The sequence below is a fragment of the Cucurbita pepo genome, chromosome LG15 (genome assembly GCF_002806865.2).
Source record: "Cucurbita pepo subsp. pepo cultivar mu-cu-16 chromosome LG15, ASM280686v2, whole genome shotgun sequence".
In the NCBI taxonomy this organism is placed as follows: domain Eukaryota; kingdom Viridiplantae; phylum Streptophyta; class Magnoliopsida; order Cucurbitales; family Cucurbitaceae; genus Cucurbita; species Cucurbita pepo.
In genome coordinates, this window is record NC_036652.1 from 2276137 (window position 1) to 2301019 (window position 24883).

A 24883-nucleotide genomic window follows, 5' to 3' on the forward strand; every position below is an offset into this window, starting at 1 on the left:
TGGAACCTTATACTCTACTGCAGTGTGTATGAACATAGCTACAATGACTTGGAACTTTATACTCCACTCAAGGTATGAACATAGCTATTGTTGTTGAGAGTGTGTAACAGCTTAAGTCCACAATTAGCCAATATTGTCCACTTTGGTCCGTATATGTCAGTCATATACAGTTTGTGCCCCCAGAGCTGAGAGGAGTAGCGGGAGGATCGGCTGGTTGCTCTATTTCCCGTTCAAGTCTATGATATAGTAGACTTGGACATATGAGTGTCAAAATAATAAAGATACTGGCTGCGAAAGAAGTTTTAGAAGACCTGTTAGAGAATCGAAGAAAGTACGATCGGAAATAATCCAGACAAATGTTTAGGGACCATCTTCAATTCTATCCCTCGGTGGATCGAAGTTCTATGACATCTTCATCGATGATTTCAGCTTCTTCTAATTAAAAATCACCTTTTTTAATTGCTACGTCATCTTTATTTTATTCACCTTCTAGAAACAAAGTATGTAATATTTAAAGTATGGAGACGTGTTTTACTTTCACATGGTTTTCTAATATTTAAAACAAATTATGTAATTATTTATTGAGAAAGGATGAAATACTAATTTCAAATTTAAAAAAAAAAATAATAATAATTAATTTAATTTTTTTTAAAAAAATTATAAATAAAATTAGGAGTTGGGTTGAGACATTTTTTAAAAATAAACTCAGTTGATGATCGAGTCGTAGTTAAACAATTCTTATTAAATAACGAACCTAACTGTAAACATTTTTAGTTGGTGTTTGCCAACTTCTTGGGATGCGGGCGGAGAAGAGCGGACATGTAGACTCGAGTCAGGGTGTAGCGTAACTAAGAGAGTCATTCCATTTAGGGCGAGCCCGTGTGATTATAGGGGCGGGCAGGAGTGGTCTGGTGTCCGAGCCAATTGGTTAGACAACGATGACTGAACTTATTAGATTAGTATTAACCGCCTATCCCGAAAGAAAATGGGATAATAGAAAAACGGGAAGTGCGAGAGCTATAGGATTGGTTTTCCCCGACCGGTATCTGCTGGGTTTACCCATCTCTCCTAAACTTCCCCTGATCTTCGGCCCGAGCTGTATGAGGCAGAAACTTGTCTCACGTACGGTTCAGAGCCCCACCCCAATAGTAATGGTGCAACTTAGGTCAACTAACACAAAGAAGATACAGTTCACTCAACGATTGCCTTTGGGTTCCGAACTCCATATGGGGAAGGAGAGTTGTTGTTTGCGAGATATCGACCATTTACATGGACTTACTTCTCATTCCATTTATGGTAATTTGTTGATCTATAAACCGTCCCTAATGAACGATCAACTCATCTTTGAGCATGATAAAGAACTTCGTACCGACCAGTTGCCAATAAACTTTTCGGGTTATTCTAGTCATTTATTCCTTTTTTTTTTAATTAACAAAATACTTACAATAAACGTGTTTTTTAAAGGTTTTTTTTTTTGACATTAAAACTTTTGAAAGTTTATGGTTATTTTCTAAACGGTACAAAATTTAGAGATATTTTTATTAATTTAGCCTTTAAAAAATTAAATTTTAAATAATTAAAAATTATTTTTAAGGTAAATAAAAAACAAATAAATAATAATAATGTAATTTAGTTTATTATAAGTTTTTATTTATTTAAGCTGAGAGTTTATAGAATTTTTCAATTTATATTATATATTATTGAGTAACGTCTTGAATAAGCCACGTCTAGAGGTGACGTCATATTGAAAACGTGAGGCGACGAGGCGAAGATATCGGGCTTTGGTGGGATGCTCTTCGCTCAACGGCTCAGATTCTTCTCAACTATGGAGCGCGTTGCAGCTGATCCGCCTATGGTTGGTGATGATCTCGGCTGTTCACACACACATCCGCCTCACTTCACAGACGGTGAAAGAGAGAGCATCGGATTTTATCACAATCCAATTTTGACCCCCACTTCTTCTTCGTCTTCCAATTCATTCTTGGTAATTGATTTTCGTTTTTCTTTTCCCTTTTTCTGTTCTTTTGATTTTCCTTTTCTTTTCATTGTTTGAATGAGATCGATCGATGCGGCAGATTTTGGGATTCTGTTCGATTTTTTGAATTCAGGGGTTTCTCGTCTTTTATTATGGGATTTTTATCAATTTTTGGGATTTGGGGGCTTTTCTTAGGTTCCTTTGATTGTTTTTGGCTTTCAATTTCATAGCTAATAGCTGAATTGAGTTTGTGACCATGTAGGTTAAGGTGGAAATTTCCTGTTTTCTTGATTTCCTCCGTGTTTTATTTATTTGTCACTAAATACATTTTCCAATTTTGTTTGTGGTTTTTTCTCGTGTGAATTTATGTCATTTTATTCCATATAAGCATGCGATCAGTTCAAATGAATGGAGTAATTATCAAAACAATTTCTGGATTATGCCCATTCTAGTTTGGTTATTCATTTTTATCATGGAGGTTTGTAGCTCTTGCATTGATAAGAAATAATACTGCATTTGGTGCAAGAATGAGCGGTTTTATGTGGAAGATATGTAATTTTAGTCGGCCATTCCTTTCTGTTTATTTCATTTTTGATGGTCTGAGAAATTTTTGGTTGAGTTGTTGAAATCTTCTGAATCTCTGTTCTTCTCCAAGCGAGATAGAGACGATTTTGGAACTACTAGAATTCATAAGCATAGGATTTCCTCTTGATTGTATTGTGTGGCCAATATTTGGTGGAAGGAAGTTGATTAGTGTCACTGTGGGTTTCTCAAGAGAGGATGCTTTACTTTCTGGACAATAAACCGAACTTTCATAAAAAAAAAAAAGAATGAATCCAATTCAAATACAATAAGACCTAAAAAGTAATTATACAAAGCCTTCATGCTCGTGGTCGAAGAGAAAAATTTACTTCTCTCTATAGCTTCTGTTCCTAGCAAACTGAAAGCCAAGCACGTCAAAAAAGAAACTTCAGATAGTTTGAGTAAAGTCGCAGTTCCAAAGAATATGATCATGATCTTCCTTTTTCCTCCAAGAAAGAATGCATTTAATTTGTCTATTAGAGAACACATCTTTCTCAAAAGCCTATCTAAAGTGTTAACTCTTCCATGGATGACCTGGCAAACAAAGAATTGAACGTTCTTTGAAATTCTCACCTTCTATAGAGATGAGAGCAGCCAAGCAAGCAAGCTGCTTTACCTCAAGAAATAAGGCAAGGGGGAATAGATAGAGGAAAGAAAAGGGTGAAGGTTGAGGACAATTAATCAAAGGTGTAGGAGTGAGGGATCATTAATCTTTCGGCTTTGTTTACAGACAATAGAGGAACGAAGTGCGAGACCGTAAGGTAGAGGAACGAAGTGCAAGACCGTAAGGTGTAGATCGACCAGGTTATCGGAACCAAAGAAGAACAACAAAAGCCAAAAACAGATAAAGCATCAAATGTTCATCCTTGCCCGACTAAAAGAAAGGGTTTGTGCTGCCCGCTCTAAAGGCTTTCCAAGAACTTCCTTGGGTGGGAAAGTCTAGACTAGAGCCGACGACGCGTGAAGAGATAAACCGCCAGGAGGAAAGAATCCAGAGGGAACCTCCTTGGTGGGGTCCAAGAGTAGATACCCTTTCTCCTTGACCTAAGCTCAAACTCCTCATTCAAAGATAAGATAGCCAAGACGTCCATTTTTTCCCGATTGGATATTGGACGAAGCCAATTGAAAGAGAGAGAGAGAGCTCCATTTGAATCAAGAACGTCAACCCCGGGCAATTTTTTATAGAGGACAAAGGATTTAAATGGTGAAACTTAGAGGAGAGGGGTTTATCCCCCACCCATTTATCCTCTCAAAAGTAGATTTCCATCTCATCTCCCACATATCACTTTTCAAGGATTTCTACAAGTGTCCTTAACCCCAACGCATTCTATTAAAAAGGACAAGGGTCATATTTACTCTCATTGATTCTAAGCCGAGTGTTAGTAGACTCAAGGGGAACAGGCAGAGTCATTTAGCCTGGAAGGCTTTGTTGCGAGTCCTTAAATTTCCTTAGTCAATTCTCCAAGGTTCACCAACCGAGGCTAACATTTAAAAAATTTGGAAAGAGGTGGAGAATTTTGTTTGTTTCAAGATTGGTAAAGGAACCATAATTTTCTTTTGGGCGAAATATGGTTCAATTTTTTGGTTTTCAAAGAATGTTATGCTCTTCTTTTCAAGATTTCTTCACTCAAATTGAGTTATATTAGATTTTTGGAATTCTTCTTGTTGATCTTCAAGGATTCTTTTAAGAAGAAATTTAAAGGATGAGGAGATTGTTGAACTAAACTCTTTTTAAGGTTGTTTTGGATGATTTTGATGATTCACGTACATGTTCTATTGGATTCTTCAGGATTATTTTCAGTCAAGTCTCTTGACAAGAAGCTTGCTTACCCTTCTTTTTTGCCCAAGGTAGTTTATACAGCACTATGGAAATCAAATAGTCCCAAAAGAGTAAACGTTCTTATGTGGATCATGCTGAAGAGTATCTTACATACATCAGATTCTCTTGATAAAAAGATGTCATCTTCAACTGTGCTGCCTTCTATTTGCCCATTATGTTTTGAAGCAGCTGAATCCATGAATCATCAATTCTTTGAATGTTCTTATCCCAATAATTGCAGGATTCAGTGTTTCAATTTTGTATTTTGAAATGGGTTTTCACCAATAACTCAAAGTCGAACACTATTCATCTACATTATTGGCCCATCTTTGCCTCCTAAAGCTCAATTACTCTGACCTAATGCAGTAAAGGCCTTCATTTTGGAAATTTGGTTGGAAAGTAATCGTCATATTTTTTAAAATCATCAGAAATCAAGATTGGATCGGTTTGAGTTGGCTAAATTAAAAGCTTCACAATGGTGCTATCTTTCCAAGCTTTTTTCAGCTTTTTCCTTGCAAGATATTTGTTTAAATTGGGAAGTATTTAATTCTATTTAGCTTTGTTGATTCTGTTTGTTTATTTTTTTTATTTATGTTTTTTTCCCCTTTTGTGTCGTGTACTTCTGAGCACGAGTCTTTTTAAATTATTCCAATGGTTAATTTCTCTTATTTTTTAAAAAATATATCTGCAATAACTGTATCATTGCTTTCACTTGTTTATGTTAGATATATGTAATGTTGGTAGGAGAAGAGGAACACGAAAGAATAGGAGGGGAGAGCAAAAGAATATTTTAGCATCAAATTTATCTTCGTTGTAGCCAACAAAAAGGAAATGGGATAGGGAAGGACAAGAATGACAACATAGAATTATGAGAGGAGAGAAAAAGCGTTGCAGTTCAGATTTGGAGTTCTGGCAATCCTGTGTTGGGTCCTTGAGATTAGAAGTGTCTGATTGCATTTTTGGTAGTCTAGCTTTGCCAACCCTGCTAAAATAGTAAGACAACGTTTTGGTTGTGCACAAGAATGATATGGGTGGGCGAGGTGTTTGGTCCTGCCTTTTGCATATCAATGAGACGAGTGAGTATCGTTCCTGAGTTATCTTTTTTCTTAAGCATCAGTTACTTCGAAATATATGTTCTTCAACTCGTAGGTACGAAAATGTGTTTGAAGCAAACAAATGAAATTTTCAATCTACTTGACTTGTGATATTCATGTCTTATATTTTTTCATAATGGTATGATATCTATGCTTCCTATTATGCATGCATATTGAATAGTTTTATTTTATCTTTCGTGTAGGATTTCTCAGAATTCTTCAAACATCTTTGAAGTTGTGTAACATCTCTTCTCTCTCTCTCTCACCGCTTCCCTCCAGTTGACTTCATTCATTTTCATCAATAGCATGGTCTAGTTCTTGGTTTCTTTGTTCTGCTGGAAATTGCTTGTTCTCGTGTTTTATCTTAACGTGTCTTTTGTCGGTTTGCTTTGGTGATTCTTTCCTTCCATTTATGATGCCTTTCAGAAGTGATGTGGAAAGCCTATGGTAGTAGTTGTCTTGCTTAGTCCAGAAGATTTTTTATTTCTGTACACCGAATCGGCCAAACCTTCTCGATGGGAGCTAAGTTGAGTCTCAACATTTTTGGGGCTAGAGTTGATGGCCCCGATGATTTTGTTCCCGTCGAAACGTGCAAAAAGCAAAAATTGATGTCAAACTATTGGGAGGAAAACCAGAGACTGATTTCCAGCCTTCCTGATGAGATATCTATCCAGATTCTAGCTAGAGTTCCGAGGATACATTACTTGAGTCTTAAGTTAGTCTCTCGAGCCTGGAAACAAGCCATTACAAGCAATCAACTCTTCCATCTCCGACAGGAACTCGGAACGGCTGAGGAGTGGCTGTACATATTGACAAAGGTTAAGGATGGGAAACTTGTGTGGTATGCTTTGGATCCGCAGGCTAGACGATGGCAGAAGTTGCCCCCAATGCCTACTGTTTCTATAGAAGATGAATCTAGGAAGGGTTTAACCGGGCAACGGATATGGAATATGGCAGGTTCTAGTTTGAGAATAGCCGATGCTATAATGGCTTGGCTCGGAAGGAAGGACGCTTTAGATCAAATGCCGTTCTGTGGTTGTGCTGTTGGTGCGATCGATGGGTGTCTGTATGTTTTAGGTGGGTTCTCTAGCGCTTCAGCAATGAGGTGTGTCTGGCGATACGATCCTGTTGCAAATGCATGGAACGAAGCGTACCCTATGTCGATCGGTAGAGCCTATTGTAAAACCACGGTTTTAAACAACAAGCTTTATGTAGTCGGAGGGGTCACGAGGGGCAACGGTGGTTTATCGCCCCTACAATCTGCTGAAGTATATGATCCGAATACTGGCGCGTGGTCTGAAGTGCCAAGCATGCCTTTTGCTAAAGCTCAGGTATTGCCTACTGCATTTCTCGCTGATCTACTCAAGCCGATTGCAACAGGACTAACATCGTATCAGGGCAAATTGTTCGTGCCTCAAAGTCTATACTGCTGGCCTTTCTTTGTCGACGTTGGAGGAGAAGTATACGACCCAGACGTGAATACCTGGGTCGAAATGCCGATGGGCATGGGCGAAGGATGGCCTGCAAGGCAAGCAGGAACGAAACTGAGCGTCACGGTCAACGGGGAACTCTATGCATTGGATCCTTCTAGTTCTCTCGACAATGCCAAGGTTAAGGTGTATGATTCGCAATCCGATGTCTGGAAAGTCGTGGCAGAAGACATTCCCATTCACGACTTTTCGGATTCAGAGTCGCCTTATTTACTCGCAGGGTTAACCCAGAAACTTCATGTCATCACCAAAGATGCAAATAACAACATAACCGTTATGCAAGCCGGTGTGAGAAATCACCATCTGGCTGCATTGTCGTCGTCCTCATCGTCCTCGCAAGATATCTGCTTCCACGAAGTGCACGAGTTAGAAGAAGAATCAGAAAACTCTACAAAGGTGATAGCCACTCGAACGGTCGGGTCGGCCGAACTGGTTAGTTGCCAGACCCTTGTTATATAGTCTGTGGTATATAGTTATAGTTTGGGTATAATTATAAATACTTGGAATGTGGTTATTTTCTTTTATTGTGCAAAGTATTGTGTATTCTTGATTATCAGTGGATATAATATCATATTCTCCATTTAAGAATCTACTTGTCTTGCTTAAATTCTAAGGTCATAAGCTAAGATTTTGGGAATGAAGTTTACAGATCCATTTCTAAATGTATTATGTTCTTTGATTTTTTTTTGGCTATTTTTTCTTGCCAATCTTTATATTAGACCATTTTGCTTTTCCTCGGATCGTGAACCATTCCGATACGTAAAGCTTTAAAATGTTTGAGTCAGTATTTGTCATAATCACACTTTCATGGCAGCGGACTTGCGATTGTGCAACACTCACTTCCCAACAACAAATGAGTTAAGCCTATTCGTTCTTGTGTCGCCTACGACCAAGTGACACCAAGTGACGTATGTTCGAGCTCTAGCTTCGGTTCAAGAAGAAAGTTTTAGACAACTAACAACGACGTACTGCATATAACTATCGAGTAGGGAGAAGTTGACAACTAACTCTTGAGAAAGATATGATTGTAGTACTGCATATAACTATCGAGTAGGGAGAAGTTGACAACTAACTCTTGAGAAAGATATGATTGTAGTTTAATTTTCAATACTTGATCGACTATAGTATGACACTCGTTAGGATAAATCTATAGTATGTAAAATGATGGGTTACACTTAAAAAAAAAAAAAAAAACACGATTTAACTAAATATTATACGAATAAAAGTTATTCTAGTATATATTTGGTTTACATTTACTCAATTTATGAAAGAAATATTGTATCTACCCTACGATAATACTTGATATCTAAAGTACCATAAAATTAAAAATCATTCTAGAGTATATATATATATATTAAATAGTTTCTAAATTAACTCGAAAAAGATATATATATATATATATATATATATATATATATATATAAATGAAAGTAGTATTGATTTATTATTTTTTTAAATTATTTAAGATCCACTATATTAAATGTTTATTATTATAGTTAAATCATAATTGGTAGAAAATATTTAATGATGTATAATAATTTTGTGACTTTAAGATAATTAAATAAATGATAATTCGTTTTTATCACCACATGAGAAATTTAATTTGGGCCGACCCATTAGGCCCAATAAAGTAAGGGGAGCCCACTAAAATGACCCACCGTGAAGATTCATAAATCAATGCACCCGCGGAGGCCTTCAATTCGGTGCTTAGCTCTTCGCCCTACAACCCGTTTAACAATCTCACCGTCACTTCGGCTCTTAGATTTTTTTGATTCTTGTAGCTTCTCTCGATAGCGAATCGAATTCGGAAGGCTTTTGTTCTTCAGAAATTGTTAGCTCAATTCTGGTAATTCTATTTTTTCTTTACATTTTATGATTTTGATAACTCAATTTATCTGGATAAGAGTATCGAATTGATATGTATCCAATTGCTTAATCAGGTTAATTGTGCTATTTTGATTCTTCGGATCGAGAATGTTTTTGAGTATTTTCTTCTGTTTTAAATCCGTTGGATTTCAATGAGTTACTTGCGTTTTTTTTTTTATCTCGGGGTTTTTCGAATTGTTCGCCACTCTTCCCACTTCGGGAAATTCAATTGATTTGACTATGGCTCTTCGATGAAGCTTGCATAATGGCGGAAGAGGTGGAGTATCGCTGTTTTATTGGCGGCCTTTCTTGGTCAACATCTGACAGAGGTTTGAAAGATGCGTTTGAAAAGTTTGGCCATCTTCTCGAGGCCAAGGTATCTGATTTGTTTTTCTTGCGCTTACTGTTCTGTCGTCCTTTTTTAGCTGATTATAGTCTTGATTCTTTCTGCTGGAATGTGATTCCTCCAATTTTCTTACTCCGGATGGATATTGCTTGCTGTTCTCCTTGAATAATGATTCTTCATTCTTGTATTGATCCGTGTTTGAAGATAGAAATGTGAAAAATGTAAGGTTGGTGCTTGTTGCATTTGATAATTTGGATGATAGCTTAAGGTCTCTGTTCCTTGGGATTTTCCATAGTCACCTGTGATTTTGATAATGCATCATCCATTTCACAGGTAGTTGTTGACAAGTTTTCTGGACGTTCTCGTGGTTTTGGATTTGTCACTTTTGATGAGAAAAAAGCTATGGAAGAGGCAATCAAAGGCATGAATGGAATTGATTTAGATGGCCGGACTATTACAGTTGATAAGGCTCAGCCAAACCAAGGTTCAGGTAGAGATCATGATGGTGATCGTCCACGTGGTCGTGATCGAGGTCGAGATTTTGGAGGTGGACGTGGATCTAACGGTGGAGATTGCTTTAAATGCGGGAAGCCTGGACATTTTGCTAGGGAATGTCCCAGTGAAGGTGGTAGAGGAGGTAGATATGGAAGTAGGGATGACAGATATGGTAGTGGTGGTGGTGGCAGTGGTCGATATGGTCCAGATAGAAATGGAGATAGATCTGGTGGGCGCAATCGGGGTAGTACCGGTGATCGAGGAGGTTCAGGAAATGATCGATATAGTCGTGACCGCTCTGGGCCATATGAGCGACGTGGTTCTGGTGGTTCTCGTTCTGGATAGAATTGTGACTTATCTGTTGGGGTGTGTAGTCATCTTAACTTCACTGGTTCTTATAGCTGCCTCGTACTGATTACTCGTGTTGTTTCCACATTAAATGAAGCTTATATGGTGGGATCTTGCTGTTATTGTTTCTTTCTACAGATTGTCTCTCTTACAGTTCAGAGTTCTGAAGAGCAGAATTTGACGTTAATATTGAGATGTTTGTGTTCCTATGTGATGAATTTGGTATCATGGTACAGTGGTGTGGTATCTAATGTGTTCTTGACATATTCATTCAAATCTGGTTTTATGGTCTTTGAGTGCCCTTGTAGCTGCTGGATTACTTATGAACACATACACAGGGAATTGCATTAACTGCTGCACATTTCATCTAGAAAATTTTCTTTTAGTATACAACTAGACCTGGTTTTTGATGTTCGATGGGTATCGAGAGGACCTGGCTTTCGGTAAGCTGCTACTAGAGATCTGTGTCCTGACCCGGAAACTTTGACAGAACGTTGTTCCCATTGTCTTACAGGTAATTGCACTTCTTTCAGCCTTACTGTCCTAATATGAACTATCACCTTTATGTCGTGTTATATTGATGTCGTGAACTTTTTGGCAGCATGCTTCGTTTATATGGTCTTATTGGGTGCATAATACAGTTTCTTGTTAATTGGGCGCTTTAAACTTAAAATTTACCCAAAGCCTTTGGGATGCTCAAGCAAATTTGTTCATAAACTCTCACTTAATCTACGAATACGTCCTGCTGGCTTATGGTCGAGCGGTATTTCGTGCTAAAATGCTCGGCACGTTGTTTGGAAGCTCTTGATGAGTTTGGCAACTGTTGTCCCATCTTTTCCACTCTGCCTTGTTGGGGGAGACTTTTGGTGTTCTTGCCTTCTTTCTGGGTCTGCTTGCTTGTTCTTGGTCTTGTTTGGGGAGATTGATTCAGATATGTGATTCTTTGCATCCAAGGTTTTTGTTCGAAGTTTGTTTGGAGTCTCTATAATGATCGTCCCGTCCCGTCCCTTTCACCTTCGGGATCAGTTTGGTTTCAAATCCATTGATAGCTCTATTTTCAAATGCGATCAAAGGAAACTGTCTCGTGTAATTTACGCATATGTATCTCGATTTTCATCCCTCAATTGCTGTCATGATGAATGTTTTACAGGCGACACCGAGGAAGCGAAATAGTCGTCCTTTCTCGTGATTTATTTCCATAGCTGTCTTCTTGTATGAATTGCCATCCAGGAATGGATGTTTTTTTTCCTATGATGAAGAACAAAACTGAAATGTTTGAGTAAGGGTTCAAACATGTTCTTAAAGGAATGTAACTAATGTTCTTTCGTTTCTCTATAGCATATTGATTTGGGTGAGTCACTTAAGTCTTGTAATGACTTGGATTTCTATTAACCTAAAGTTGCTGCCGTCATCATAACATATTCTCTTGTAAATTTCATCGTAAAACATAGCAATGAACTTGCACGTTCTAAATTCGAACGTCTTTAAAGTAACCAAACCACACCTTATGCAATTGTCCTCCATTTTTGCCCACTTTCACCAAATTTCCATTCCATCAGTTTCTTTGGTTCATTTTTCGACAAGAATTGAGAAAATTCTTAACAACTCCCTCAACTTATTTTACAATTTGATTGTCCACCGACCAAAATGCATAAGAAAACAAATCATAATCAGCCACCGGGAGCGGCGGCGGCGGCGGCGGAGGAGGAAAAGCCGTCGATTCAAATCCTAACGTTCAACGAGTGTTTCACCGTTCCTACATGGAGAACATGGAGGCCCAACAAAACTTTCCGGCTTCCGACTTCGTCGGCCACACTCAAATCCTTACAAACATCCACTTTGAAGCGAACTACCGTTTCTCCGCCGGCTCCCAGAGACACCTTTTCAAAGCCCAGAAGGTATTTCTGGGGTGAATTGTGCATTGATGGCGGCGATGAATACAGAAAAACTGTGTGGCTTCCGCTTCTCTGTCCTACGTTCTTCACTCTCAGATGAACATCCAATCCCAGGTTTTGGCAATGCTCTTGGACGACGTCGAGCGATTGGCAGTTTGACGAGCGGCAAATGTGGCCTTCTTCCAAGGGGATTGATACCAGCTTTGGGGCTTTGACCAGGTGATGTTTGTAATCTGAGTAACTCAATCCATCCCCAAATGAATATACTGTTTCGCCTGTGTAGAATCTGTATGTTCTTCCTGGATATCCATTGGTAGGATCTGGTCTCATATTCATGTTCGTCATTGGAACCTTCTCTACGTATGATTGTGGGTACCAAGTCATGGGTAGTCTACCACCTGTTTGATAAAATGCTTATGTGAGTTCTGAAATTTTGTTCTCCGGCAGTAATTAAGGTTAGAAATCACGGATCTCCACAATGGTATGATATTATCCACTTTGAGTATAAGCTTTCATGGCTTTATACCAATGGAGATGTATTTCTTAGTTATAAATCCATGATTATTCCCTAGATTAGCCAACGTGGGATTCCCTCCCAACAATCCTCCTCTTGAAAAAAGTACAACATAGAGCCTCTCTTGAGGTCTGTGGAGTCCTTGAACAACCCCTATCCTGGCTCGACTCCTTCTCTAGAGTCCTCGAACAAAGTACACTTTTTGTTCGACACTTGAGTCACTTTTGACTACACCTTCGACGCTCACAACTTATTTGTTCGACATTTGAGGATTCTATTGACATGACTAAGTTAAGGGCATAACTCTGATACCATGTTAGGAATCACGACTCTCCACAATGGTATGATATTGTCTACTTTGAGCATAAGCTCTCATGGTTTTGATTCGGACTTCCCCAAAAGGCCTCATTCCAATGGAGATGTATTCCTTAACTTATAAACCCATGATCATTCCCTAAATTAACCAACGTAGGACTTCCTCCCAACAATCCTCAACCGTTAATTGTTTCACCCATGTTAGTCACTTTGTTTGAAATTAGCGAATTCTATGGTTGGAGTATGATTAAAGTGTTGAGAAGTAGACTTACATGGATTAAAGGATCCAAAGATTACATCAGCTATGGCAGCACCCCCAGCTTCGCCAGGGAAACCAACCCATAAGATGCTTGTAATTTTGTCATTGTTCTTCGCAAATGTTATATCCATGCCTCCACCAGTCATTATGATGAGAATTACAGGTCCTTTTGATGCTTTGGCCACTTCTGTGATTAGAACTGACTGCATTCCTGGAAGATTCAGGTCGACTCTGTCTCGACTCTCGGCTTCAATCGATTGGTCCGATCCTACTACGAGAACTGTGGCATCTGCTGATGCTGCTATCTTCTTTGCTTCATCTAGCTGGGCAGAGCTGCAAGCCACATTGATGCAGCCCGGCTGATATGTGGTGGATACTACGGCTGATAGGCCTTGTAAAGGTGTTGTATATTTGCAAGGTATGCCTGCAAGTCAAAATATGGTGCAGTTTTTCAATGAGCTGATCAAGTTAGTGAGTGGATTAGAAGATGAAAGTTTAGAAAATGGTGTACCCTCGTAGTTTCCAATCATGGTTTTTGTGACATTGGCATTTGGGCCAATTACTGCCAGAGATTTGATTGCTGAGGCAGACAAGGGCAGAGATTTTGGGGTGTTTTTAAGCAAAACTATGCCTTGTCTTGCAGCTTCTCGGGCTAACTCCTGATGCTCTGGTGTGCAAACATCTTTTGGACCAAGCTTCCCATAAAGCTGCTTGCTGGGATTGCCATCAAAGAAGCCTAACCTCATCAATGTTTGAAAATTGTTTGAAACTGCTTTATCAATGGCTGCCTCGTTCACGAGCCCCGCCTTAACTGCTGCTTCGGTATGTTTCCCGAGAAAATTACCACAGTCAAGATCCAACCCTGTTAAATCGATTGGGTAAGTATCCGATCTCAATGAATCATTCTTTTTCAAGTTCTATGCATGAGAATGTTGAGAATTGTTGGGAGAGGAGTCCCACTTCGAGGGTTGTTCATGGATTTATAAGTAAGGAATACATTTCTATTGATACGAGTCCTTTTGGGGAAACTAAAAGCAAAACCACGAGAGTTTATGTTCAAAGTGGAGAGTCCTGATTCCTAACATGGTATCAGAGGCATACCCTCGAAGGTGTAGTCACTTTTAACTTAACCATATCAATAGAATCCTCAAATGTCGAACAAATAAGTTGTGAACCTCGAACGTGTAGTCAAAAGTGACTCAAGTGTCAAACAAAAGGTGTACTTTGTTTGAGGGCTCCAAAGGAGTAGAGTCTCGATTAAGGGAAGGTTGTTTAAGGGCTCCATAGGCCTTAAGGGAGGCTCTATGGTGTACGGATGATTGTTGGGAGAGGAGTCCCACTTCGACTAATTAAGGGGATGATCATGAGTTTATAAGTAAGGAATACATCTTCATTGGTACGAGACCTTTCGGTATAGTATACTATTTACCTGCCAATATAGTTTTAGCTGCAGCTTCCTCGGGCGACTTGGTATAGTGTTGTGAATTGTAAAGCACATCGACCGAATCGCAGTCCGAAACTATGTATCTGCAGTTATCCAATGTTATTGGAAGACATTAGCAGAAAGACACGAAAGAAAAGAAACAGGAGAAGAAACCAACATACCCGTTCAATTTCCACTGGCCTCGGATAACCCCAGCAAGGAGGTCTGGATCAGCGCAGGTTGGTTTGCCATTAACTTGATTGTAAGAACACATAACACTAGCCACATTGCCATCGATCACACAGCTCTTGAACGGCGGTTGAAACGTATCCTCCAAATCTTGCGGCGTCACCTTCAATCCAAACACAAAACCATCAGAAATGGGCGATTGAGATCCCACGTCCGTTGTGGAGGAGAACAAAACACCCTTTTAAAGGGTGTGGAAACCTCTCCCTAACAAACGCGTTTTAAAAACCTTGAGGAAAAGCCTGCAAAGAAAAGTCTGCTAGCGGTGGACTTGGACCGTTATAGAAAGTGAGCTATTACCACAGCATTGAAGTGATAGCGATCTGTGCCTTTCCAGTTATCCAAATCATAGGCAGTGTAGTGTTTGCAGCAGGCAGCAACTTTAAGCCGGTCGGGATCGCCATCGTCCCGCTGCTGCAGGCCTCGAACGTAGCCAGCAGCGTACTTGCTGGAGAGCAGAGGGTCCTCCCCGGGAGTTTCTTGGCCTCTGCCCCATCTGGGGTCTCTGAAAATGTTGACATTGGGCGACCAGTAGGTAAGTCCTGCTAATCCCACATTGTACATAGCTCTTGCCTCTGTTGAAACCACCTGCACAAGCAACAAGTCAAAATGGTTTCATTTCATTCAAATTTTATCATCCTCCTTGAGATTTACTGATTCTGTTCTTCATTCTTGGTGGGTATTTGTTTTCTTTTCTTTTTCATTTAGATTCCGAGTCACCCATCTTGCTGATATAAAACAGGGTAACTTATGTTAGGAATCACGACTCTCCACAATAGTATGATATTGTCTACTTTCAGCATAAGCTCTCGTAGCTTTTGTTTGGGTTTTTCCAAAAGGCCTTATACCAACATAGATGTATTCCTTATAAACCCATAATCGTTCCTTTATTTAGCCAATGTGGAACTCTTCCCAACCATCCTCAACAGCCAAATCACTAAAAGATCGATTCTTTGGGATCCTTCCTTTATCCAAATGGAACGAACCGAGATTGAATCAGATCGATTCCCTAAATGCTTTTCTGGGTATTCCTCAATGTCCTGGCTATTCACGGGATGTGAGAAGCAGATGAATGAAATCGAAGAATTTCTTGGGAATCCTACGAGATCCATTCGTTCTTTTTTCTCTCACAGATGGGATTCGAATCCTATTGAGAGCTTGCTAGACGATTAGGGGAGCGAGCATTTTGGTAACCGACATTGTCCAGATAGGGAGTTAGAGAAAGAGAAAGAAGGAGCAATGTATGTGAGTGATACCTTTCCAATGGCTTCAAACAGGGAAGCATTGAAGGAAGCCGCCGTCAAAATGACCTGAGGGAAGCTGGTGGAGCTAGGAACCACATTCGAATATTTAGTCCCCGGACCGACGTAAGAGACGCCGTGCAAAGCCTCCGACCACCATTCATACTTGGGAATCCCAAGCCGGCTCACATTTCCAGCATCGTTGATAAGAAATCCAATCTTCTCCGGCAGCGTCAGCCGCTTCACCAAATCCCCCACTCTCTCCTTAAACCCAAGCGACCCATTACAGAACCCAAACCCCACCACGGCCGGATTGCTTCCGGCATCACAGGCAAACGCGGTGGCCGAATAGCCGGAGCTCCGGCAGAAACAGAGAGAGAGAATTAAAAAGAAAGAGAAAGTAAAAACAGAGTCCATGGATGCTCTGTTCTGGAGAAGCGGGGAGGCCATGGAAGTGAGTGAAGGAGATGAAAAGGGTATCTGTAATGGACAGGGAAGATGCATTATTTTATAGGGAAAGAGATAGGGGAATCGTGTAAGCGCGCCAAATTGAATCAAAACAAGCTTTTTTGCAACCCGTGATGGATAATTTGGAAGAAGAAAAGTGAAGGAAAATTCTTAAATTAATCATCTTGTTTCTTCTTTAACTTTATAGATTAACAACTTCCATTAAAATAAACCAAATTTCTTCAATCAAATCTCCCTTTTTTAAAGAAGAAGAAATAAGAAGGATCAGGGAGAGAAGACGAAGAGTGTCGGATGAAAGTCCCACATCGACTAATTTAGGAAATGATCATGAGTTTATAACGAAGAAATAGGTCTTTTGGGGAAGTTCAGAGCAAAGCTACGAGAGTTTATGCTCAAAGTAGACAATATTATACTATTGTAGAGAGTTACGTTCATCTAACATGGTATCAGAGTCATGCCCTAGACAAATCCTCAAATGTTGAACAAAGTATCGTGTACTTTATTATAATATTTTATTTTTAAAATGCTTTCGAACGCTTGAAATTTTATTAATATTCTTGATATTTTTAAACCTGGGTATATGGATGAAAACCATTTGATACCGGGTTCAAAGCAAACTTATAAAAGTTGCATTAATACTCTTTACTTTTACGGTAATAGTTTTAAAATGCTGTTACTAAAAGTATACAGACAATAATCATTTATTTATAACTAATAAATCAACTCCCTTCTTTATTAGTTTATAAATGATATTTATTAGTTTATAAATGAAAAATAGAAAAGTAGGCTAGTTTTAAAAGTTCAAAAATATTTTTTAACCATGTGCTTAATTATATTTTCTTTAATTTTTTAAAAAACATTAAAAAAATTTAATAAAAAATAACTAAAACAAAATCTAACAGTGTCTATTCAGATTATTTAAACTTACGGGTGTTATTAAAAATTTAAAGTTTAGAGTATTTTTTAAACGAAAGTACAAAATTTATAAATATTTTACATAGTTTAGCTAAAAAAAAAAAAAAAAAAACCNAAAATATATATAACTTTTTTTTATTAAAAAAAGAATTCGATGGAATGTTTAGAACTACATAAACGAGATTAAAATTGACTCGAGTCAGGGACTAAAATGTAATTTATCCGAAGAACGAAAAAAAGGAAAAGTTGGTGGGTTTAGGGTTGGGTTTTCTTTATTAATTATTTTAGAAATATTTAAAAATAGTATAAAATAAAATAAAAAATATATAGATTGGGTGATTGGAGGAGAGGTTGAGGATAAAGTTAAAAAGATTAGGCAGCAATGTAAGAACTTTGGTTGATATGAGCTGTTTTCCTGACTTAGGGAAAGTTCACGTGACAGATTTTAAGGACAGATCTTTGGGCTCTCCTTTCCAACTTGCACACCCAATCTAACCCCACTAATGCCACTTGCAAACCATCTAAACCCTACTCGGGCTTTGCTTTACGATCACAACATACGCTCTCAACGTCTAGGCGCTCTTTTTCTTTTCAAGCGTTTCAACTTCTTCATGATTTTGTGCCACTCGTTTGGTGGGCTCTGCGGTAGAAGAAGAACCTTTTAGAATGGTCCCCCTACTCAAGGACTGGAAGTGTAAATCATACGAAAGAGTCGGGTGTATAAGTCTCAATCACGTAGTTAAGGTATTGATGTGGAGCTATTATTGTCTATGCGACTGGATCATCTAGGTATATTTGTTATGTACGAATCCACTGTGTATGGATCACTGGATAAAGTTAGTTTAAATGGGCTTCACTTAGACGACATAATAGATGGGATTCGTGTGGACGTAAAGGTGTACATGGGTTGGGTTGAGTTGGAAAAATCTGTTGGACCAATTTTTTTTTTTTTTCGAGTTGGTTAAGTTAGCTACTCGATCAACTCAAATAGAGTCTGCAACCCAACTTGCTTTCAAATCTTGCTTACATTCCCATGTAACACCAATTTTAATTTCTCAAATCTTGCTTTCAAAACTCTATTTCGAAATCTTTCTCCCTCCGTTTTCTAAAACTTTCTTCTTGAATCGGGGCCAAAGGCTCGAGCATACGTCGTTTGGCCGTAGGCGATATAAGAACGAATAGACTTAATTCACTTGTTATTGGGAAATGAGTGCCGCACAATCACAAGTCCTCTGTCATCGAAGTGTGATTGTGACAAGTTTTAATCTTTTAAAAAGTTGGGTTGGTCGGATTGATCTAACCTAAAAAAATGTTAACTTGCAAATTGAATAATTTTTTTTAGTTTTTTAAAAAATCAACTCATTCTTATGGTTTGGATTGGGTACTTCAAATTGGTCGAACTATCGAGTCATATGAACATCCCTAAAATATATAACTACATTTATTGTAGTTAATATTATAAATTTAAGTATAAATCAATTGATTATTGCATCGTAATTGGAGTTCCTGTATTGATTAGTGATATATATTATGATGTGATATTCTATATAACAAAGACACGAGGTAATTATTTAAATTCTAAATTTATTAAAAAGATATAATTTTTTTACAAAAATATAATAATCAAATACCCATTTAAATATTTTATTTTCATATAATTAAAGGGAGTTTCTAAGTTAGAGGTTGGGGGTTGAGTCACACAGCTTGTAAAAATGTGACCTTTTTTGTGTGTTATGTTTGGAGAAAGTGGATAGGTGAGATGAATCTTGTGAGTCTCACTGTTGTTTGATGTCAAAAAAAAAAAAAAAAANATATTCTTTTGGAAATAAGGAAACATACTAATTTAATAATATAATCCAATCAAACTTTATGTTATATATTCGAGACATGAAATATTATTATATTAAATTCGATGTTCTTGATAAGATTAAATGAATGGATCTATAAAAGAAAAATTATGTATAAATAAGAAAAATTATATCACGAGTGGATCAGTGATTATAGGATGAAGGTCCAACATGTCTGGTTGATATCAACAAATTAAATTCTACGATTGAAGAAAGCTTAGAAAAGAACTTAGTCAGATCCACCATTTCTACCGGAGTTTTGAGGGGCATGTAGTCAACTTAATCAGATATACTCGAGAGTGTTTGTGAGATCGCACATCGGTTGGAGAGAAGAACGAAACATTTCTTATAAGGATGTGAAAACTTCTCTTTAATAAACGCGTTTTAAAACCTCGAGGGGAAGCTTAGGAGGTATTGGAGTATATTTTATATGATTGTAATCGGTTCGGATTTTTCTTATTTCTTGGATTTAGTTTGTAGTTTGTATTCTGTTTGAACGTTGTGAACATTAATGAAGATTGAACTTTCCATTCCACTCCTGTTTCTTATTCTTAACATAGTATTGGAGCTTCTCATGGTATAGAGCATAATTCTTAACATAGTATCAGAGCAGGAAGAAAGGAAGAACACAAGAGTGAGTCAGAGCACAAGTAAGAGGAAGAACATAAGAAAAGTGACAGAGATCGAAACGGAAGAAGATGGATGAATTTGGATCACCTTCCACTAGACATATCATCCTGGTAAGTCCACACCTCAAAAGTTTTAATGTATAAACCTCTCAAGTGATTCAAGGAGAGCACGAATCTTGATGTTCTTAAATATCAAAATTTCTTTTATGGCAGAATCAGCCTTGTTTAGCTAACAGGGAGAAGTTGAAACTGTGATTTCTCATCCTGCTCGAGAATTTTAAATAGACATCTCTACTTAAGAATTCTCTTCGTGTTCGAGGCGGAGCATGCATATTAATTTAATTTTATAGTTATTTATATTAACTTAGACTTGAAAGTGTGAGAGGAGAGACAAGGGATGTAGAAAATTCTTACTTTTGAAGGAGTATTAAAAAAATGAGCAATTTGTAGCCCATATTCTATTCCAAAGCCTTTAAGAATATATTTATTTCAGGAATAACGGTCGAAGAACTGTTTCAACATTGGAGACCGGGATATTACAATTCGGTCTCGACCTTCTTTAGCTAAAAGGGAGATATAAAAAATTGTAAGGAGGTATAGAAAATTCTTACTTTTATTCTATTCGAAAGCCTTTAGTAATACAATTATTTAATGAACAACTACTTTATTTTGACGCCCTCAAATCGAGTACACCCTTTGTTTCGACACATGAGTCACTTTTGACTACTTCTTCGAGGCTAGCTTGTTCAACATTTGAGGACTCTATTGATATGACTAGATTTAAGACATGACTCTGATACCATGTTAGAAATCACGGATCTCCACAATAGTATGATATTGGCTACTTCGAGCAAAAGCTCTCGTGACTTTGCTTTGAGCTTCCCCAAAAAGTCTCGTACCAATGAAGATGTATTCCTTATTTATAAACACATGATCATCCTCTAAATTAGCCAACTGGGAACTCCCTCCCAATAATCCTCAACATGTTTAAGCTAGAGTTTCTCATCCCGTTTAAAACAGAGTCCACAGGTTAAATACACATCTCTACTTATATACGACTGTTACCCATATTTTAACTTTTTAGTGTCGTGTCTCTAACGACACAAAATTGTCCGTTGAATAATTTCTCCTATAAAAGACTGCAAACAAAACAAACTCAACCCAAACTCGTAGAAGAAAAATTGGAAGAGGATAGAGATCATGGACTCAGTTTGTATGGTAGAGAATCAAAAACCTCATGCAATGTTGGTCCCACATCCAAGCCAAGGCCACATAACTCCAATGCTCAAGCTCGCAAAGCTCCTTCACCACAAAGGCTTCCACATAACCTTCGTCAACACACAACATAACCACAGCCGCCTCCTCAAATCCCAAGGCGCCAACTCCTTACACCGCTTGCCTGACTTTCACTTCAGAGCCATCCCTGATGGCATGCCATCGTCTGATAGCGACGACGCTGCCCAAGATGTCCCCTCACTCTGCTATTCCATCTCCCACAACTGCTTGGCTCCACTCTGCGATCTCATTTTAGATATCAACTCAAATTCTAGCCATGACCTTCCCAAGGTTTCTTGTATTATTGGCGATGGGATCATGACTTTCACCATTGTTGCTGCTCGTCGCTTTCAGATTCCTATCGCCTCGTTTTGGACTGCCAGCGCTTGCAGCTTCCTTGGATATATGCAGTATGACAAGCTTGTTCAACTCGGCTTGGTGCCTTTCAAAGGTATGAAAATCGTATACATATATACATATATGTTACATGAACACGACTCTCCACAATGGTATGATATTGTCCACTTTCAGCATAAAGCTCTCATGGTTTTGGTTTGTAATCACTCAAAAGGCCTTGCACCAATGGAAAGAGTATTTTTTTATTATAAACCCATGATCATTTCCTAAATTTGCTGATGCGGGACTTTCATCATCCAACAATATATATATATATATATATATATATATATAGAGACATATATATGGTATATACCAATAGTTATATACTGTGAGCCGTTATTGTTACTCTCTTACTTGCATATATAACGTCTATTTTAAAATCTCTCTTTCAAAAATCTCTCTTTATCCTCGTTTTCTAAAACCTTCTTCTTAAACCGAGGACAAAGGCTCGAGCATACGTCGCTTGGCCGTAAGCGATGTAAGAACGAATTGGCTTAGCTCACTTGTTGTTGGGAAGTAAGTGCCGCTCAATAGCAAGTCCATTGTCATCAGAAGTGCAATTGTGACAAGTGTAAATATTATAAATAAATATATATATATATATAGACATATATATATCTAAGGAAAGAACAAAAACTAAAATAAATTAAATTAAATTAAATTAAAAAAAAAAAGAAAAAAAATCATAAATGAATTTAAAATATAATGGAATTTGATTCAAAGTACACAAAAGTTATAATAATATTTTAATTAATCTTTTACTAAAATATTCCTTAGTTGAAACTATTTTTTAATCGTAAAATTTAAGAATTAAAATAAAATATTTGATACCTTAGGAGTCATAAAATAATGGTTAAATTAATAATAATAATAAAAAAAAGTCTTTAAACTTTATATTTTCTTTTAAAAAAATATCAAAAATATCAATAAACTTAATTTAAAAAAATATATAAAAAAATATCCTTTAAACATAAAAAAAAAAAATAATAATAAATAAATAAAAGTTAGAAAATGGTATTGTACACGTGACGACCTGTGTTTATAATCAATGAATACTATCTCCATTGGTACGAAGTCTTCTGGGAAGCACATGAGCTTATGCTGAAAGTGGACAATATCATACCATTGTGGAGATTCATGTTCATCTAATATAGTATTATAGTCATGCCCTAAACTTAGTCGTGCTAATAGATTGGTAAATTCTCAAATGTCGAACAAAGGACTCCNGTTAGATGATATTAGAAAGTCTCACATCGACTAATTTATTTACGTTGTTTCGTGTTGAAGATGAAAACTTCTTGACAAATGGAGATCTCGAAACAACAATAGAATGGATCCCACCGATGCAAGAAATTCGTTTGAGAGACATCCCAAGCTACATTAGAACAACCAACAAACACGACATAATGCTCAACTTTTACCTCCAACAATTGGAAGCAATTCACAAAACAGATGCAATAATCATGAACACATTTGAGTCCCTCGAACACCACGTTTTGGAAGCACTTTCCTCCAAACTCCCTCCCATTTACCCAATTGGTCCAATCAACCCATTAGTTGCTGAGCTGATCCACGACCATAAACTCCAACAAATCAACTCAAATCTATGGAAGGAGCAATCCCAATGCATGGAATGGCTTGATTCAAAGGAACCCAACTCGGTGGTTTACGTCAACTTTGGAAGCAACACGGTTATGTCACCTCAACAATTGCTCGAATTTGCTTGGGGACTTGCCAACAGTGGCAAGCCGTTCTTGTGGTTCATGAGGCCGGGGATCGTGGAAGGGAAGGCGGCGGTGTTGCCGGCGGAGTTTATGGCGGAGACGGAAGAAAGAGGGATGTTGGGGAGTTGGTGCAATCAAGAAGAGGTTTTGAAGCACCCTTCTGTGGGAGCTTTCTTAACTCACAGTGGATGGAACTCGACCATGGAAAGTATAATCGGCGGAGTGGCGATGGTTTCGTGGCCGTTCTTCGCCGATCAACAGACGAATTGTCGTTATTGTAACACGGAGTGGGGAATTGGGATGGAGATTGATAATAATGTGAAGAGGGATGAAGTGGAGAAGCTTGTGAAAGAGTTGATGGATGGAGAAAAGGGTGAAGCCATGAGAGGAAATGCTAAAGAGTGGAAGAGGAAGGCTGAGGAAGCTTGTAAGCTTGGTGGGTCGTCTTCTACAAACTTGGATCGACTCGTTTATGTTCTCACGAATAACGCCAAAAAATAGGCATCTTTTCTAAATCTAAACGTTATGGGAAAATCGTTTAAATTTAATAAATAAGGGAATGTTCGAGGTGTATAAACTTGAACATCGTTTAAATTGTTAAGACATATTCTATTAACCAAGAAATTAGATGTTCTAATGCGATGTCCTGGTTGGGGAGGAGAACAAAACACCCTTTGTAAGGGTGTGGAAACCTTCCCCTATTAGACGGGTTTTAAAGCCTCGAGGGGAAGCCCGTAAGAGACATCCCAAAAAGGACAATATCTGATAGCGGTGATCTAATTTGTTTAATTAAAAAATTAGAATGTCATGGAATTCAAAGAAATGCAATCACACAATCATGGTTAAGGGTGAGACCTATATTTTTCTTACTTGAGCTCTACTTTCTTTTTTGGGATAGGGTTTAATGCATAGTCCCATTCACGCATACATGCATGAACCCATTAGACAGGTTGGTAAATCTAACACGGGCTAGCGCACGCTCACATTGCCAAAAATCAACAGAAAGAAAGGAGCGCGTATTATATCATGGTGTACGTGTCTATACGTAATATACTGGAGAAACATCTTATGCTCGTGACATACAACATACATGAGGTCTCGCATTGACTTATGGCTATGATGCACATCATACTTCCATTGCTTTTCATGACATAACTTCCAATAAGACATGATACGTGTACATGACATATCCTTCATCATTATCATACATGGTTCATCAATGTCTCATAGGCATAACATAAACATGGTACCCTAAGATACATGACACAACATACGGGTAGCACATGCATCAACTCAATGAACATTTCTCTCGCAAAATTTTCATAGCATGACACATGGCACATTCTCTTTGGCCCACAGAAACCAAGTCGGGTCATACGAATGGTTTGGGTCGCGTGCAAGTCAACGGGTCAGATACGTCTCGAGTCTGGTCTAACAACATACTTAAAAATTAGAACCTAATTCCAAAAAGAAAAAATCTCGGATTTGGAGGAAAACTATGTTAAAAAATCTAAAATTTATACCTTCTATTCTTCCTCAAATTTTGATAGAATTGATGATTCAAAAGCTCACCATAGATTTCCTCAACCTAATGAACATGGTATCACAGCTTCGTTTAACAGAGTGCCCATTTACGTCTTAAAGTTGCATTTTATAGCTAAATGGTATTCTATTGCATCTTAGAGTGCGATAGCGAAATTCTCGTCTTAAAAGTGTGT

General features: G+C 37.9%; 4 protein-coding genes across 9 annotated transcripts; 3 read left to right on the forward strand and 1 right to left on the reverse strand.

Annotated features, from left to right (window-relative positions):
• Positions 1-1813: 1813 nt before the first annotated feature.
• On the forward strand, positions 1814-7573 carry LOC111811411 (F-box/kelch-repeat protein At1g22040). 5 transcript variants are annotated; one of them, XM_023698243.1, is made up of 3 exons: positions 1814-1984; positions 5102-5452; positions 5674-7573. In XM_023698243.1, the coding sequence occupies exon 3, from the start codon at positions 5986-5988 to the stop codon at positions 7417-7419; it is 1434 nt and encodes a 477-aa protein (XP_023554011.1). In that variant the 5' UTR covers positions 1814-1984; positions 5102-5452; positions 5674-5985; the 3' UTR covers positions 7420-7573. The 5 variants fall into 5 exon arrangements, with proteins under 5 accessions (XP_023554011.1, XP_023554010.1, XP_023554013.1 ...); XM_023698242.1 differs by having other exon boundaries at positions 5121-5452; XM_023698245.1 differs by having other exon boundaries at positions 5121-5452; positions 5897-7573.
• A 1086-nt stretch (positions 7574-8659) lies between these two features.
• LOC111811401 (glycine-rich RNA-binding protein RZ1A-like) lies at positions 8660-11298 on the forward strand. 2 transcript variants are annotated; one of them, XR_002817537.1, is made up of 4 exons: positions 8660-8806; positions 9084-9202; positions 9506-10529; positions 10617-11298. XR_002817537.1 is itself a non-coding variant. In XM_023698217.1 (3 exons), exons 2-3 carry the CDS (start codon positions 9092-9094, stop codon positions 10010-10012), a joined length of 618 nt encoding a protein of 205 aa, XP_023553985.1. In that variant the 5' UTR covers positions 8660-8806; positions 9084-9091; the 3' UTR covers positions 10013-11298. The 2 variants fall into 2 exon arrangements, 1 of the variants encoding a protein (XP_023553985.1); XM_023698217.1 differs by having other exon boundaries at positions 9506-11298.
• Positions 11299-11523: 225 nt separating this feature from the next.
• LOC111811400 (beta-xylosidase/alpha-L-arabinofuranosidase 1-like) lies at positions 11524-16417 on the reverse strand. Its single transcript, XM_023698216.1, has 7 exons — positions 15924-16417; positions 14968-15255; positions 14604-14773; positions 14428-14525; positions 13510-13860; positions 13012-13422; positions 11524-12308 (listed from the first exon to the last, which is right to left on the reverse strand). The coding sequence occupies exons 1-7, from the start codon at positions 16410-16412 to the stop codon at positions 11737-11739; spliced, it is 2379 nt and encodes a 792-aa protein (XP_023553984.1). The 5' UTR covers positions 16413-16417; the 3' UTR covers positions 11524-11736.
• Positions 16418-20967: 4550 nt separating this feature from the next.
• On the forward strand, positions 20968-23666 carry LOC111776265 (7-deoxyloganetin glucosyltransferase-like). The gene is made up of 2 exons (XM_023655673.1): positions 20968-21493; positions 22729-23666. Exons 1-2 carry the CDS (start codon positions 20968-20970, stop codon positions 23664-23666), a joined length of 1464 nt encoding a protein of 487 aa, XP_023511441.1.
• The last annotated feature ends 1217 nt before the right edge of the window (positions 23667-24883 follow it).